The sequence below is a fragment of the Heteronotia binoei genome, chromosome 14, assembly GCF_032191835.1.
Source record: "Heteronotia binoei isolate CCM8104 ecotype False Entrance Well chromosome 14, APGP_CSIRO_Hbin_v1, whole genome shotgun sequence".
NCBI lineage: Eukaryota > Metazoa > Chordata > Lepidosauria > Squamata > Gekkonidae > Heteronotia > Heteronotia binoei.
The window spans coordinates 55,454,558-55,470,726 of NC_083236.1; the positions used below are offsets into that span (position 1 = coordinate 55,454,558).

The following is a 16,169-nucleotide window of genomic DNA, read 5'->3' on the forward strand; positions in this document are numbered from 1 at the left end:
TAGATATTGGATTTATATCCCGCCCTCCACTCCGAAGAGTCTCAGAGCAGCTCACAATCTCCTTTACCTTCCTCCCCCACAACAGACACCCTGTGAGGTGGGTGGGGCTCAGAGGGCTCTCACAGCAGCTGCCCTTTCAAGGACAACCTCTGCCAGAGCTATGGCTGACCCAAGGCCATTCCAGCAGGCGCAAGTGGAGAAGTAGGGAATCAAACCTGGTTCTCCAGATAAGAGTCTGCACATTTAACCACTACACCAAACTGGCTCTCTGGAACAAAACCTGTGTTGCTGTTGCCAATAAGCGTGTCAAGACAAACCCTGTGGTTCTCCTGTATCCATTTATTTATATATTGGATTTATATCCTGCCCTCACCGTCGGAGCAGACTCAGGACAGCTCACAACAGTAAAAACATTTACAGTTCCAAATTTCAACAGTTAAAACATGAAATAGTTAAAACGTTCGGACAGTTTTGCTGCAAGTGTCATTAGTTTCCCCATGTCTTCCAGTATCTTCAGCCCTCTTGGGTATCCTCATATACTAACATCATTTCAGTTGAAGGTGAGTCGAAATAGAGTTGTCTTACGGGCCTTGCGGAACTGGGCAAGGTCCCGCAAGGCTTACTTCTTCTGGGAGTTAGTTCCACCAATAGGGGGCCGCAGTAGAGAAGGCTCTCTATCTGGTGGTCTTCAGTCTCGCCTCCCTCGGCCCGGGGATCACTAACAGATTCTGTGTCCCAAATCTAAGTACTCTCTGGGGAACATGAGTCCCAGCTAACTGGAGATGGTTTCTAGCCATAATTCCCTGTATGAGAAGGTAGGCAAAAGAGAAGAGGAACGAACAAGGCACTTGCGAACCCAGCAACAAGCTGGGTTTGTGCACATCCCGGCATAATGTCTGAATGTGGCCTCCATGTCTGTCTGTAGCTGGAGAGAGAGAACAAGTCTTGTGCTCAGTATGTTTGAACCCATGGATACCGAGATGCAGTAGACTTAGTTTCCCATTAAAGAGGTGGAGTTGTTGAAGAAGATGATACTGGATTTATATCCCACCCTCCACTCCGAATCTCAGAGCGGCTTACAATCTCCTTTATCTTCCTCCCCCACAACAGACACCCTGTGAGGTGGGTGGGGCTGAGAGGACTCTCACAGCAGCTGCTCTTTCAAGGACAACCTCTGCCAGAGCTATGGCTGACCCAAGGCCATTCCAGCAGCTGCAAGTGGAAGAGTGGGGAATCAAACCTGATTCTCCCAGATAAGAGTCCGCACATTTAACCACTACACCAAACTGACTGTGAGAGAGAGATCAGGGATTCCTGGAAACACCATTAAAGAAAGCAAGCTGGGTTTGCTGTAATGGTCGTCTTCCAGGAAAGTGTGTTCACTAGTGGCCAGGGTTCCCTCTCATTAATGGAATTCCTGTTGCTAGTTGTTCATGACAGCCTAATCAGTTTTCCAGGAGAGGCTTTTTCCACTATATTTGAACTTCACGGATGCGTTCATTTCCTGTTACATTCAGAAAACCTTTCATTCTCAAGCATGTCCTTTCCCCCTTAAAAGCATATTCGCTGTATAGTGGAAAGCATGGCAGAAGATCACATTATGAACAGCAGAAAATCTGTGTACTATTTGAAAATGAGCTCATTGAAAACCAGTGCTTATAGAGCAGGGGTGGCAAAACTTGATTAATGTAAGAGCCACACAGAAGAAATGTCAGATGTCTGAGAGCCACAAGACATGAACATCAGATGTCTGAGAGCTGGAAGGGAGGAAGGCAAATAGATGGAGGGAGAGAGGGAGAGAAAGCAACTTTAAATGCATTCTCCAAGCTGCCAGCTGGCTTGGCTTGGTGAAGTGATTTAAAGAGAGAAATGCCTTCTCTGGCTGATGGGGTTGGGGGGCTTTGAGAGCCACACAATACGTGCCAAAGAGTCACAAGTGGCTCCTGAGCCACAGTTTGGCCACCCCGGTTTTTGAGGCTTGATAGAAATGCTGCAAATATAGCTCAGTTTACCTAAATGAAAACCAATCTAGACGTGATTCAGGAGGACTATGAGAATGATGTCTGTTTTACTAATTCCCTTCCTCTTGCCACTCCCTCGTCTTCAAAGCGACATTTGAAATTGCTAATTTGTAAAGGGGGAGCGTACTGTCATGTGTAGTTTGGGATTTAGGACAGAATTCTGCTTTCTTTCGGAGCTTATGACTTCCTTCTACCAGATCCATCACAGGGAGACCACGTGGAAGACCTAGTGGTTAACATTCAGCCATTGAGACACTACTCCTTGCTACAGGATGAAGTGAATAGGTTGGTCTGTGTTGTAATATTAAGGAAACGTAGATTCTCTTGATATTCCTGGCCGGAAATGGCCAGCACCAGATTGCCTAAATTTAGGTACTGCATCCTGCGGTCATTGGTAGCATCATAAGGTCAAATGAGTTGCTGGTTTTGCTTTGGTTACATTAGCACTTTTTAAAATGGTTCTTGAGATTGCTGTAGATGGCTTTAGGGCTTTTTACCCTCAAACTCAGGGTGATTTTTAGCACATAGGTGTCACTGGGTCAGGCCAGGTCAGTGCCCCAGGCTAGAAGGAGGTGGCCTGGAAATTCTCTTTAAACCACTTGTCGAACTCGTTATGAGGGCCAGATCTGACATAAATGAGACCTTGTTGGGTCGGGCTGGGCCACATGTGTACCTATTTAAGATTAGCTAGCAGAGATATGAACTTTTTAAAGGACACAGACAAACACGACTAAAGATTTTAAAAAAACCTTTAAAATAAAACATGCTTTAAAACATTAGCACTTGTTGGTCTTAAAGCACTTGTTGGTGCTTTCATTGTAATTCTCCCATGGGATCCAGGGAACTGGGCAAAAGAAGTTCTGGCTCTTTCTCTCCCTCCCCTGCGGACCTGGAGGGGGAGGAGCCTCAGCCAATGGAGAAAACAGAGGCTTTGCTCTGTAGCTCCTGTGTGATTGAGCAAGCCTGGCAAAGCAAGCTGAGATGCAAAAGGAAGCAAGAGAGAGGGAGAAGGAAGCAGACAACAGCCAGTTGCGGAGGTCTGATAGGAGCCCTCTGGGAGCCTGATTTGGTCCCAGGGCCACGTGGTTGGCACCTCTGCTTTAAACCATCTTCAGTATCACAGTTGAAGAAAGGTAGAATATTAATGCAATAAGTAGGCGTTCTTATCGATTTCTGCCCTTTCTGATTTTGAATAAAAACCAGGACCTTTTGACATTGTGGCTCTGGCTCTGTGGAATGGGCCTCCTAGACAGGAGAAGCTGCAAGACCCGTCTCTTCATCAGGGATCTTGGGGGAGTTGGACTGGCAAGCATCTATTAAGGGCGGGGGGGGGGAGCCCTGACCCAGATAGTCCAGGCAAACCCAAATCTTGTCAGATCTCGGAAACTAAGCAGGGTTCACTGGCAAGTCTTTGGATGGGAGACCTCCTTGGAATGGAGCTGGAGGCAGGGGCAGGTTTTATTCAGCCATCTCTCTGAATATCCCCCATGTCCCCAGCAATGTTCCCTCTAAGCTGCAGAGTCTTGTGAGCAAAAATTCTACTTTGCGAGCTACAGAGATTAAAGTTGTGAGCTACTGCATAAATTAGTGTGCTCCGGGGTCATCCTTCCTGAGCCAAGACAAAAATGTGTGAGGCGAAGGCTAAAAATCTGTGAGCTAGCTCACATAACTCAGCTTAGAGTGAACACTGGTCTCCAGTAGGGGCCAGTCACCAGAGAACACTGTGACTTTCAGTGCACGCACATTCACAAGCGCGCGCACACATAAAAATGCAAAAATACCAAAAGCGGGGGGGGGGGGGGCAGGGGGAGATCTGGGATTTGCACTTTTATTATTTTTGTTTTCAGACTGAAAATGTTTTATACGGTCATTGTAAACTGTCTTGAACCGTAAAGCAAGATATCAGTGTTGTAATAAATGAAGTCTTGCACATCGTTGCAGTGCAGTGCTGTGTGGGGTTACTCCAGGCGCAGCCAATTGAAGTCGGTGGGCTTGGGCTGGACTAACTTGGCATACAGCGGCTCTATTAGGCTGGCAACGCTGTGCATATCTGCTTCGGGGTACCCTCAGGGCTGACTTCTGAGAAAACGTCTGTCGGCTCAGCCTGTTAACCTCTCTGTGTATAGGGTCTTGAGCTTTGTAAATGCCGTTGCTGAATTTGTCCAACCCCATCTCTTCCAGTCTTCATGACGAGATTATTGACTTCTACAAGTACATGTCTCCCAGATCCGAAGAAGAAAGGATGCGGATGGAAGTGGTTAATAGGATAGAAAACGTTATAAAGGAACTCTGGCCCAACGCAGAGGTAAGGCCAACACTCCTCCCCCTCCCTTTTGCTATCCTTGGCTGCTGCTTTTGTTTAAGATGCACCTTCTCCTGTTTGTTTTCTTCTTACACCGTTGCTTCCTGTCAAAACTTGCAGATGAACGTTCAGCACTGGCTAGAATCCTAACTGAAGAGGTCTCTTTGTGCTGTACAAACCCTTGAATTTGCAAATAGAAAACCTCCTGAAGTCTGCAGTAAAACAATGCAGACAAGATGCGTTCTCATAACTTGAGTGGTCCATTTTTTTTTTTTAAAGGCAGGCTATGTGACTCATTTTTGGAGTGGGATTGTTTGCGCGCTCATTTTATACCTCCTCAAGCTCAGAAAGGAAGGAGGAGGAGTCACACTATTGGGAGGGGGGCAACCGAGGCAAAGATATTAGCAGCTTGTTGTGAAGCCCTTTTCCTGTACTGAAATGCTGGCGATGAATGGAACCTCTTTCCCCCTCCCCCTAGACAAAAGAGCCACAAATCTTCAGTTTAAAGCCCTATTCAGTCCCACCGTGAGCCTCCCTCTTTCATTTACTGTCCTCCCTTTTAACATCTTTTTCCATTTGACGGTTTGTGGGTCATCTTTACTTTATTCTCCAAGACCTTTAAAAAAAAAGTTACTTTATTTTCCAAGACCTTTAAATATATATATATATATATATATTTATGGGACGGGTAGAGTGCAGGAAAACCCCTTTACCCTCAACACGCAGATTACAATGTTTAAAAGCAAGTAAAAGCAAAGCTGCATTTTGGCGGCGGTGAGCTTTGGAATTTTTCTTTGCCACACAGCAACTGCAAGTGAGTTTCGAAAGGGCACTGTGCCGGCCATTGGTAAACAAAAGGCCGCGGCTGAATAGCTTTTCCCTTTCGAGCAGCGCAGATCCTGAGATTTGTTTGAAAAACTCCGTAAATCACTTTCTAGCCCGGGAACAGCTGCGCAAATCCGCTGTGGGTTCTCCGCCAACCCCCGCCCCCCACCCTCCAATTCAGCATCTTCCCAGTTAACTTGTGCTGTTTGGATTTGTCAATGAAAACACTTCTGCTTTTTTCCCTTCCAGAAAGAGATTCCCAAATAGTTCCCCCTCTCCCATTGCAGCACTGATTTAAAGACTTGTTGAGCATTAAGATGTTAGTGCAGTGCTGCAGGGTTTGGTTTTGTCCTTTTGAAAAAGTACATATTTGTGCTTCTCCTGGAGTGCTCTGGGAAAAAAAAGGATTAAAAACATGATGGCATTAAATTAGTATTTCAGAAAAATACGGTTTTATTTATAGACGCCAGCGATTGTGTCATTGGAGCAGCCGCTCTAGGGAACGAGATGGAAACATTCCTCGTAAGTGAGAGAGCCTTCTTGGCTTAAATCGGGACTCCGCTGTAAGAGTGGTTAAGAGGAACTTTAATTATTCTGGAGTAGAGACAAACGTGGCGGATCTTAAGAGGCACCACGTTACATGTTTTTGTGTTTGTTGTTGGCGGGAACTTTTTTGTCGTTGGTAAAGGGAGCAGACACCACATTGTGAAAATATAACTTGGAGTTTGTCTTCAATGTGAAGCTTCTTGTGTAAGAGACCTGGTATGTGCCTAGGGATATGTTAAGGTGGGGGTGAGGAGTGGTGTGTGCAGACAACTATGGGAATATTGCACATGACCAGGGCTTTTTTTGTAGGAAAAAGGCCAGCAGGAACTCATTTACATCTTAGGCCACACCCCATGATGGTCACCACTGTTGCACAGCAGTTCATTTGCATATTAGGCCACACACCCCTGATGCCTTGCCAGCCGGAACTGCGTTCCTGCGTGTTCCTGCTCAAAAAAAAAAGCCCTCCACGTGACTCTTCTCCCTTCCAGTACCACAGTATTCCACCGCCCCCCCCCCCAAGTCAAGGATTGTCAAATAAGTGTCACCATCAGATTTTGTCTTGGCTTTCAATACAGCATCTTCATGTTTTAATGCTAGATTTGGGACCAGTATGATCGTATAGTTTTTGCATACTCTTTTTCACCGATAAGGTAGTGATCTGGGAGGGTCACCCAGGGCATCAAGTGAAGCTAGTTTAGATCTCCAGGTACAGCTATCTGTTGTTTGGACTTATTTACACACAGTTTATTCCAGTAAGAGTGCGGGAGACTTTCGGTACTGAAACCCAAAGGCACCTCCAGTATTCTTCCTGCCCCCGACACACATTTGTTCCTCACCGGGTTGCTGTATCAGTCTTAAGTGTTATGAACATATGAAGCTGAATCAGACCCTCAGTCCATCAAAGTCAGTATTGTCTACTCAGCCTGGCAGCAGCTCTCCAGGGTTTCATGCCTATTTCCCTGGACCCTTTTTAGTTGGAGATGCCAGGGACTGAACCTGAACCTGGGACCTTCTACTTACCAAGCAGATGCTCTTCCACTGAGCCACCGTCTCTCCCTAAAGTAAATTCCTCAGTAAATTGGTGGGTGGGAGCCATAGCCTAGTGATAAAAGAAGGTAAAGGTAGTCCCCTGTGCAAGCGCCAGTCGTTTCCGACTCTGGGGTGACGTCGCATCACACCGTTTTCACGGCAGACTTTTTACGGGGTGGTTTGCCATTGCCTTCCCCAGTCATCTACACTTTCCCCCCAGCAAGCTGGGGACTTATTTTACCGACCTCAGAAGGATGGAAGGTTGAGTCAACCTTGAGCTGGCTACTTGAAACCCAGCTTCCGCCAGCATTGAACTCGATTCATGAGCAGAGAGCTCGGCCTGCAGTACTGCAGCTTTCCCACTCTGCGCCACGGGGCTGCCTAGTGATAGGATGCCTGTTTTGGATGCAGAGGTTCCAGATTTGAGTCGTGGGCATCTAGAAATGGATCTCAGACAGCAGTCTCTGGGAAAGATCTGGAAAACTGGTCAAAGTAGGCGGTTGAGGGATTGGCCACCAGTCATCAGCATGAAGCGCCATCACAGATTTTGTTTGCTGACTCTTGTGCTCAAAAACAAATTCTATTTTGAGAGTTACAATTTATTCCACTAAGAGAGCTTTAGTAAAAGTCCAGGACTCTCAAATATCTCTTCTAAATTATAGCACAACGGATGGATTTTAAATTATAGTCTAGATTTTGAAAGTTGCTTCTGATAGTATCAGTTTTAAGTGTTCCCAGTTGATTTGAATGGTGTGTTATAATAATATTTATTTATTTTCTTATACGCCACTTTCCCACCCCCTCCCTCCAGTAGGAACTCAAAGCAACTTCCAGTATTCCCCCCCCCCCACACACACATACGCATACACATTTGTTCATCAAAGCAGCTCTGCGAGGTTGCTTTGTCAGTGGCCCAGGATCACCCAGTGAGTTTCCACAGTGGAATGGGCATAAGAACATAAGAGAAGCCATGTTGGATCAGGCCAACAGCCCATCCCGTCCAACACTCTGTCACACAGTGGCAAAAAAATTTATATATACACACACACTGTGGCTAATAGCCACTGATGGACCTGTGCTCCATATTTTTATCTAAACCCTTCTTGAAGGTGGCTATACTTCTGGCCGCCGCCACCTCCTGTGGCAGTGAATTCCACATGTTAATCACCTTTTGGGTGAAGAAGTACTTCCTTTTATCCGTTTTAACCTGACTGCTCAGCAATTTCATCGAATGCCCATGAGTTCTTGTATTGTGAGAAAGGGAGAAAAGTACTTCTTTCTCTACTTTCTCCATCCCATGCATTATCTTGTAAACCTCTATCATGTCACCCCTCAGTCGACGTTTCTCCAAGCTAAAGAGTCCCAAGCGTTTCAACCTTTCTTCATAAGGAAAGTGCTCCAGCCCTTCAATCATTCTAGTTGCCCTTTTCTGGACTTTCTCCAATGCTATAATATCCTTTTTGAGGTGCGGTGACCAGAACTGCACACAGTACTCCAAATGAGACCGCACCATCGATTTATACAGGGGCATTATGATACTGGCTGATTTGTTTTCAATTCCCTTCCTAATAATTCCCAGCATGGCGCTGGCCTTTTTAATTGCAAACGCACACTGTCTAGACATTTTCAGTGAGACAGTGAGGCATTTGAACCTTGGTCTCTGATGCTGTAACCACTGCTCCATGCTGACTGGGCTGCTGTGATTGTTTGAGCTAGAGCTACTTTAGTATCTTTCTGCACAGTTCCCAGCATGCTCTTGGCACTGAGGGCTAGTTTGGTGTAGTGGTTAAGCGTGTGAACTCTGAGAGAACTGGGTTTGATTCCCCGCTCCTCCACTTGCAGCTGCTGGAATGGCCTTGGGTCAGCCATAGCTCTCGCAGGAGTTGTCCTTGAAAGGGAAGCTGCTGGGTATAAATCTGCAGTCGTCTTCTTCTGATGCTCATCCAGTTTCTTTAAAGACAGCAACCAAAATGTGGGAAGTCATAGTAGCTGATGTTGAAATTCAGATTTTGTTTAGGAGTAGATGACTGAAAGTGCGTCGCTTATCCGACGTGGGAAGCATGGGTAAAGATGTAACAGTCCTTCTTTTCCCAGTGTAACCTTGAGCTTATGTCGTTAAAAGCTTTTTGGTCATTGAAAACCAGTCTTGAGATGTACTGGAACAGAGATGAGTAGCTTATTTTTCCACGTGTCACCACAGAGTATTTTGTTAGGGCTTTACTTCTTTCTCAGTAGTATCATTTAGGAATATAAAAAGTGTCAGATTTTTTTGCTTTTGTGCAACTTGCAAATAACTTTTTGCTACTGCTTTGCCACAATAACTGATTATGTTTAGGGCTAGCATTGTGGGGCAGTTAGAATGCATCTGGAGTTTTGATGCACACACACTTTAGATCAGGGGTGGCCAAACTGCAGCTCGGGAGCCACATGTGGCTCTTTCACACATATTGTGACGCTCTTGAAGTCCCCGCTGCCTTTTCAGCTGGCTTGGAGAAGTCATTTCTCTCTTTAAAACACTTCACCAAGACAAGCCAGCCAAGGGCTTGGAGAATGCATATAAAGTTAAAGTTGCTTTCTTTCCAACCCTCCCCCCTCATCTATTTGCCTGCCTTCCTTCCTGTTTGTCTTGCAGCTCTCAAACATCTGATCGTGTCTTCCGGCTTTCAAACTGAAGTTTATTCTATGTGGCTCTTACGTCAAAGCAAGTTTGACCACCCCTTTCTTTAGGTCCTGCCCTAATGCTTTCCCAAAGTGTACCAGTTGAGGGCAGCAGTTGTCAGTCTTACTAACCCTGCTACATATTTCTGCTTGTTTTACAGGTGCAGATATTTGGAAGTTTTAAGACTGGTTTATATTTACCTACTAGGTAAGTAGAGGTTGAAATCTTCCAGTGCATTTGAGCTGAAAAGCATCTCTCTCTTCCCACCCACCCACCCCCACCTTACTTGGAATTAATTCTAGAGAAAATCTGGGCAGTGCAACGGCCAGCCCTGACCTGGGATGGCCCAGGGTGGTCTGATCTCATCCAATCTAGAATGCTAAGCAGGGACGCCCAGGGTTAGAATTTGGATGGGAGACCAGGGTTGCTACACAGAGGCAGGCACAGTAGCAGGCCACCTCCGAATGCCTCTCGTGGGGCCACCGTAAGTTGGTTGCATCTCAATGGCATTTTTCTTTCACACGCATGGCAGCCATCTTGATGTCGTGCAGTTTCATTGGAACACAGGTTTCCTCTCCCTGTTGTGACACACGCCCTGAGGGTTAGGATTATCTTAACCGTGAGGGTTGTACGCTTCTCCGCTTGACATCTGAACTGGTGGAGTTGTGCTGTGATGTTGAGACGCCATGTGCATTTTCAAGTGTCCTCGTGTGACACAATGTGGCCCGGGGGATGGATGCCACATTGTGTCACATGAGGACATTAATCCCACGTGTGACATTCTGGTCGATATAGCGTGTCTCCCGTTTCCCTGAGGGCTAGTGGATTGGAGCGTGCCAAAAATGCCCTTATTTTCACGTTAGGAAGTGGTTCAGGAAATGCAGCCTGCACCGCTTAAGGAGGGGGTGGGAGGCTTCTAGGTCACACAGGAGAGAGTGAGCTTTACAAATTTCCCCAGCAAGGAAGAAAAATGTTGGGTCTCCACTCTAGTTTCCATGCAGAAAAAATCCAGTCATCTTGTTAATGCTGTATGTACTTCCTGAAGAGTCTTCAACCTGACGTTATCCTTCTTTTCATTCCAGTGATATTGATTTAGTTGTGTTTGGAAAATGGGAAAATTTGCCTCTCTGGACCCTCGAAGAGGCTCTCCGAAAGCACAATGTAGCTGATGAAAATTCAGTAAAGGTTTTAGACAAAGCAACTGTAAGTCGGGTTTTTTTTCTTTTTCTTTTTACAAAAATAAAATGATATTCCCGTGGGGGGGCAGGGAAGATACTCTGTTGTAGTCCTTTTGTGCAACTGCCCTTGATCTGATGGACATCGCTAATTAAAATTAGTCAATGATTGTCGCAGTTGCTTCTTCCCTTCTCATTGTTGTGTAGATTTCCCCTCCACCCGTATATAGAGAGATATAGATACATACAGGGCTTTTTTCGTAGAAAAAGCCCAGCAGGAACTCATTTGCATATTAGGCCACACCCCTTGATGTCACCACGGTTCCACACAGGGCTTTTTTTGTAGAAAAAGCCTAGCAGGAACTTATTTTGCGTATTAGGCCACACACCCCGATGCCAAGCCAGCCGGAACGGCATTCCTGTGTGTTCCTGCTCAGAAGAAGCCCTGGATGCATACAAGTTGGGCTACTCATGGAAGGGAATCCCTTCCTCCATTGTGACTAATTCCCCATGTTTCCCTCCTTACAGTTTAGAGGAGTGGGGAGACTCATGGGAGGGAACCCCAACCCCAACCCTCTTCCCCCCATCGCTGACCCCACCACCAACTATTGAGTCTTAAGAAGTGAGCCCAGAGTGACCAAGGAAGGTCTAGTACGCCCTTTAAGCTCAGCATCCAAATCTCTCTCCCCCAGGCAGGCCTCGTTTTGAGCAGGAGCTCATAGGAGCAGAGCTCCAGAACCTCTAAATTTTACTGTGCTCTTTTCTTTCTTTATCCCCTCCCCCCAAATACTTGCTTCTGGGCTCCATTGTTCAAACGCCCTGTGAGAATTTTGTTGAACTCTTTAAGATTTGACAAACCTAATATTTTTCCCCATAAAAAATGGGGAAATAAGCAAAGCATATAAAGCAGACAGATGGAAATCTTCCTCACGCCGCTGTAGCCACATAGAAGAAAGCAATTTAAAAAGTATGATGGGAGTAAGGTTTTATTATGGCAGTTATAATTCAAGTAGCATTTTAAGGTAGATGCGGAGCTGATAGAATTGAGTACACCTTTCAGGATGTCAGGAGTGTGTGGCAATCTGTAAATTAGTTGTGTTAATGAGCTCCGGCACCTCTTTTTCTACTAAATGACCCCTGCCCCAGGGAAGAACGATGCACACTGAAGTATTTGGGTGACTGTTCTTGAGCTAGTGGTGCTGCTGGGGACTTATTCAATGTCCAGGTCTTTTTTCCACACACATGCTACTATTGAACCTGCCCCATTGTCTTTGAGAATTAACATAGGAAATCTCTCCCCCCCCCCCTCTCCTACAAAGAATAGTTTCCTTCTATCAGGTTCTATCTCCCCCTGCTGTCTGTTCAAAACTGAAAACAGTGACTTTATGATTGCATGTGTGTGTATGCGTGCATATTTAATCCTCCATTGGTTTGAGTTTTGTATAGGTTCCCATTTTACCGGGCATGAGGGTTTCAGACAACGGGCTACATATATAGCTGAACAAGCGGCCCCGTCTGCCACTCTCACCGATAAACAGAGCCAGTTTGGTGTAGTGGTTAAATGCACGGACTCTTATCTGGGAGAACCGGGTTTGATTCCCTACTCCTCCACTTGGCCTTGGGTCAGCCATAGCTCTCACAGGAGTTGACCTTGAAAGGGCAGCTGCTGTGAGAGTCCTCTCAGCCCCACCCACCTCACAGGGTGTTTGTTGTGGGGGAGGAAGATAAAGGAGATTGTGAGCCACTCTGAGTGGAGGGCGGAATATAAATCCAATGTCGTCTTCCTACAATGTCTTCTTTGCTCTTTTCTCAGGTACCTATTATTAAACTGACTGATTCCTTTACCGAAGTCAAAGTCGACATCAGCTTTAACGTACGCAACGGGGTAAAAGCCGCTCATCTCATCGCAGATTTTATCAAGGTCAGACGATAAAAAAACAGAACATTTTGAGCCATAGTTAGAAGGCGACTCACGTTTTCATTAGAAATAAGCTTTTAGGCAGCGAGTGGGGCCCGGCGCGTTCTAATCCCAATAATTGCAGATCTTTTTCTCCCCTCACCTTGCTTTTAATATACATTTATCTGATCCTTGTAGGAAACTTGATACCCAAGTGTATTTTAAAAACTGGAAGGAAAGCAAGAGATCTGAATCATTTGAATGGATAATATATCCAAGTAGATCTTGAGACTTCCTGTTTTTTTAGCCTAAGGCAACATTTCCCATTTGCAGGGTCGCAACCTGATACCGGGCCATGGAAGCCTCAATACCGGGTCGCCAGGGGCAGCCCAACAGCCCCTGTCCTCTCCCCTCTCTATTTATGCCGTGCTGCACTCCAACTCCTGCCCCTCACGCCGCCACCGGTGCCTGTAACGCTCAGCGCTACAGACACTGCGCACTGGCCAGAAGCCCTCCCTCGTCCCTCTCGGATGTTCAGGCAGGGAAAGCTCCTGGCCTGTTTGTATCGCTGCCTGATCGTCCTCCACCCGCAGGATGATCAGGGAGTGATACTGTGACTGCGCACTGGCCAAAAGTCCTCCCCCGTCCTTCTCTGATGTTTGGAAACATCAGAGAGGGCGGGGAAAGCTCCTGGCTGACACGCATTGTCTGTATCGCTCCCTGAGCGTCATCCACCCAGATCATGGGGAGAGAACCGGGCCACAGAGGGGAAAAGTTTGGGAAAACCTGGCCTAAGGGATAGAAATGTACCTTTCAGAAAAAAAAAACCCCTGAAAGGTGTGGTGTGGTGTGCCAAGTCACTTCCCAAGATAAGTATTTGTTCCTTGAAAGTGCTGCCGCCGCTGAGTCATGTCATAAATCTTAAATTTCGTAATGTTAATGTTTGAAGGCGCTTACAGTAAAGAGCATAAAAGAGGGCGCAGGCCTTAGACTTTGGTGGGGGTGGGAGAGGAGGAACAGCGGTGAAGTCAACTGCTTGGAATGCCAAAGGCCTCAGTTCGATCCCTGACCTCTGCAGTTTAAAAGATCAGGTAGTAGTTTGGGGGAAAGACCTCTTCCAGAAACCCTGGAGTGCACTGCCAATCTAAGTACACTTAACTCACTTCGATGGGTCAGAGCGTTACCTTCCGTTGCATAAGGATATTGGAATGGAAAGGTAGTTCAGTCTTTGCTGCTTTGCAGTGTCTGTTGCCTACTCTCCCTTTAAAGATGTCAGCAGGAAGCCGGGAAAATGACAGAAAGCACACATTTTCCACTGCAAGGCTGGTAGCGTGGATTTCTTAGGTTTTGGGTGTCGAGGCTAGCGTTTTATAGTTTCAGTTTTGTTCCGTGCATGCCAAATATGTTGTATTTTCATTGCTTGGACACAAGTAGTGACTAGTGTCCAATGTGCATCCAATGAGCACTGGTGCTCAGATTCTGGGAGCTTCTTGACTTTACCATTGTTTGTATCTGAAGAAGTGTGCATGCACACGAAAGCCTATGCTTTGAATAAAGCTTTGTTGTTGTTAAAGGTGCCACTGCTGCTTCAGGCCAACACGGCTACCCACCTGTCCTTCCCCCAACCATATTCCAGTGCAATCTTGTGCATCCTTACTTTGGGAGGGCAGGGGGGGAGTCCCATGGTATTCACTGGGCTTACTTTCCATTAAGTTTGCCCTATAGCTTGTATTCCTGTGAAAATCAGCTTGGGAATTTTCCTGAACCCCCTCGTTCCCTCAAAAGTGTGGAGCAGGGGTGGCCAAACTGTGGCTCTTTCACACACATTGTGTGGCTGTTGAAGCTCCCACTTCCCCATCAGCCAGCTTGGAGAAGGCATTTCTCTCTTTAAATCACTTCTCTGAGCCAAGCCAGCCAGCAGCTTGGAGAATGCATTTGAAAGTTACTTTCTTTCCACCTCTCCCTTCTTCATCCCTCCCCATCTATTTGCCTTCCTTTCTTCCTCCCTCCCTAACATCTGACATTCATGTCTTGCAGCTCTCAAACATCTGACATTTATTCTATGTGGCTCTTACGTTAAGCAAGCTTGGCCATCCCTGGTGTGGAGGATACATGGCGAACATGGGGTCAGGAGGGAGGGGCTTTCTTGTGAGTCCGGTCAACCTGTGTCTGACTGGAGTTGCCAGGAGATAGCTTTTGCTTGCCAGATTAGGCCATGGTAATTGATGCTAGAGGAGATGCATATGGAGAAAGAATATTCTTTCCTGAGGTTTGGAATTTGGCTGTAACCATCTATGTGGAATGTTGCAACTTTGCATTATTTCCACCAGAGGGTGCCAGAGGATAGTTTTCCCCCCTCCAACAAGTTTGTTCTGAAAGCCTTACGTAATTTTCTGGAGTATAGCCTTCAGATTTGAGATTGATTTTCCGAAATAACACAAGCAAGGTCTTGTCTTTCGTGTCCCGCGTAGACTAGTTCCACCTTGGTAATGTGTGGAATGAAGCGCTGTACATGTGTAAAAAAAAAGGTAAATATAGTCCCCTTGTGCAAGCACCAGTCGTTTCCGACTCTGGGGCGATGTTGCTTTCACAACATTTTCTCGGCAGACTTTTTACGGGGTGGCCACTGCCTTCCCCAGTCATCTACCCTTTCCCCCCAGCAAGCTGGGTACTCATTTGACCGACCTCGGAAGGATGGAAGGCTGAGTCAACCTTGAGCTGACTACCTGAACCAGCTTCCACCGGGATCGAACTCAGGTCATGAGCAGAGCTTAGGACTGCAGTACTGCAGCTTTACCACTGTGCACCACAGGGCTCTTATAGTACATGTGTAGCTTCAGGTAACTTGCTAGAGGAATTTCTTACTGCTGCTGTGAGCCAGTAACTCCTTGTGGTTCTGCCTGTGAATACGCACAGGAAAGAGCAACTTGATGCCGGCCAAGGTGCATTTAGGAAGCTTATTGATTTATTAATTTTATTGGATTTTTTTCCGCCCTCCCCACTGAAGCTAGCTCAGGGTGACTCACAGCACGTAACTTACAATAAAAACATTTACATTAAAAGCATTAAACAGTTTTAAATAATTTGGTGCTAATTTCGGTACAGATTTAAGATGGCGTTCAATGATCTTAGCATCCACTGGATCTAGCGTCTTGGTGATGGTCAGCATAGGTAGGAAATTTTGCACTTGGGTTTCTTTGCCTTGCCTGTTTTCAGGAATATAGAATTATAGAGTTGGAAGCGACCCCCTGGGTCATCTAGTCCAACCCCCTGCACAATCTAGGAAAATACCTCCCCCTACATTCACAGGATCAGTATTGCTGTCAGACAACCATCTAGCCTTTGTTTAAAAACCTGAGACATGAGTTCTGAATGTTTAGGTGTGCTAAGCTGTATACATATTTTTCAGCATTAACTCAGTGGAGGTGGCAGGGAAAGGACCACGGATGGAAAAATAGACCTTGCTGAATTATTCAGGATTCTGTAGCACTGAACCGGGGGCATCTCAAGGAAAGAAAGGTGGTGGATCGCTCTTGCACTGCAGTTGCATTGGGACAGAGCCTCATGCGCTGATAGTCCTTATTTTTCTGCTCTTTAAAGTAGTCATGATCACAGAGATCAGAGCAGTCCATATGTAGTTTGCAAATGCCAGCAGCTGCAACAGATGGAACTCTCTGTCTGGGGCAGTGATGCTCTGTATTCTTGGTGCTTG

At 46.2% G+C, this 16,169-nt stretch overlaps 1 protein-coding gene across 1 annotated transcript in view; it reads left to right on the forward strand.

Annotated features, from left to right (window-relative positions):
- Window positions 1-16,169, forward strand: part of TENT4B (terminal nucleotidyltransferase 4B) — a 63,064-nt gene that overhangs the window by 35,201 nt on the left and 11,694 nt on the right. Inside the window, exons 3-6 of the mRNA XM_060253916.1 lie at window positions 4,203-4,326; window positions 9,546-9,592; window positions 10,468-10,588; window positions 12,374-12,481. Of these exons, the coding sequence (XP_060109899.1) occupies window positions 4,203-4,326; window positions 9,546-9,592; window positions 10,468-10,588; window positions 12,374-12,481 (400 nt within the window). The remainder of the gene's footprint in view (window positions 1-4,202; window positions 4,327-9,545; window positions 9,593-10,467; window positions 10,589-12,373; window positions 12,482-16,169) is intronic.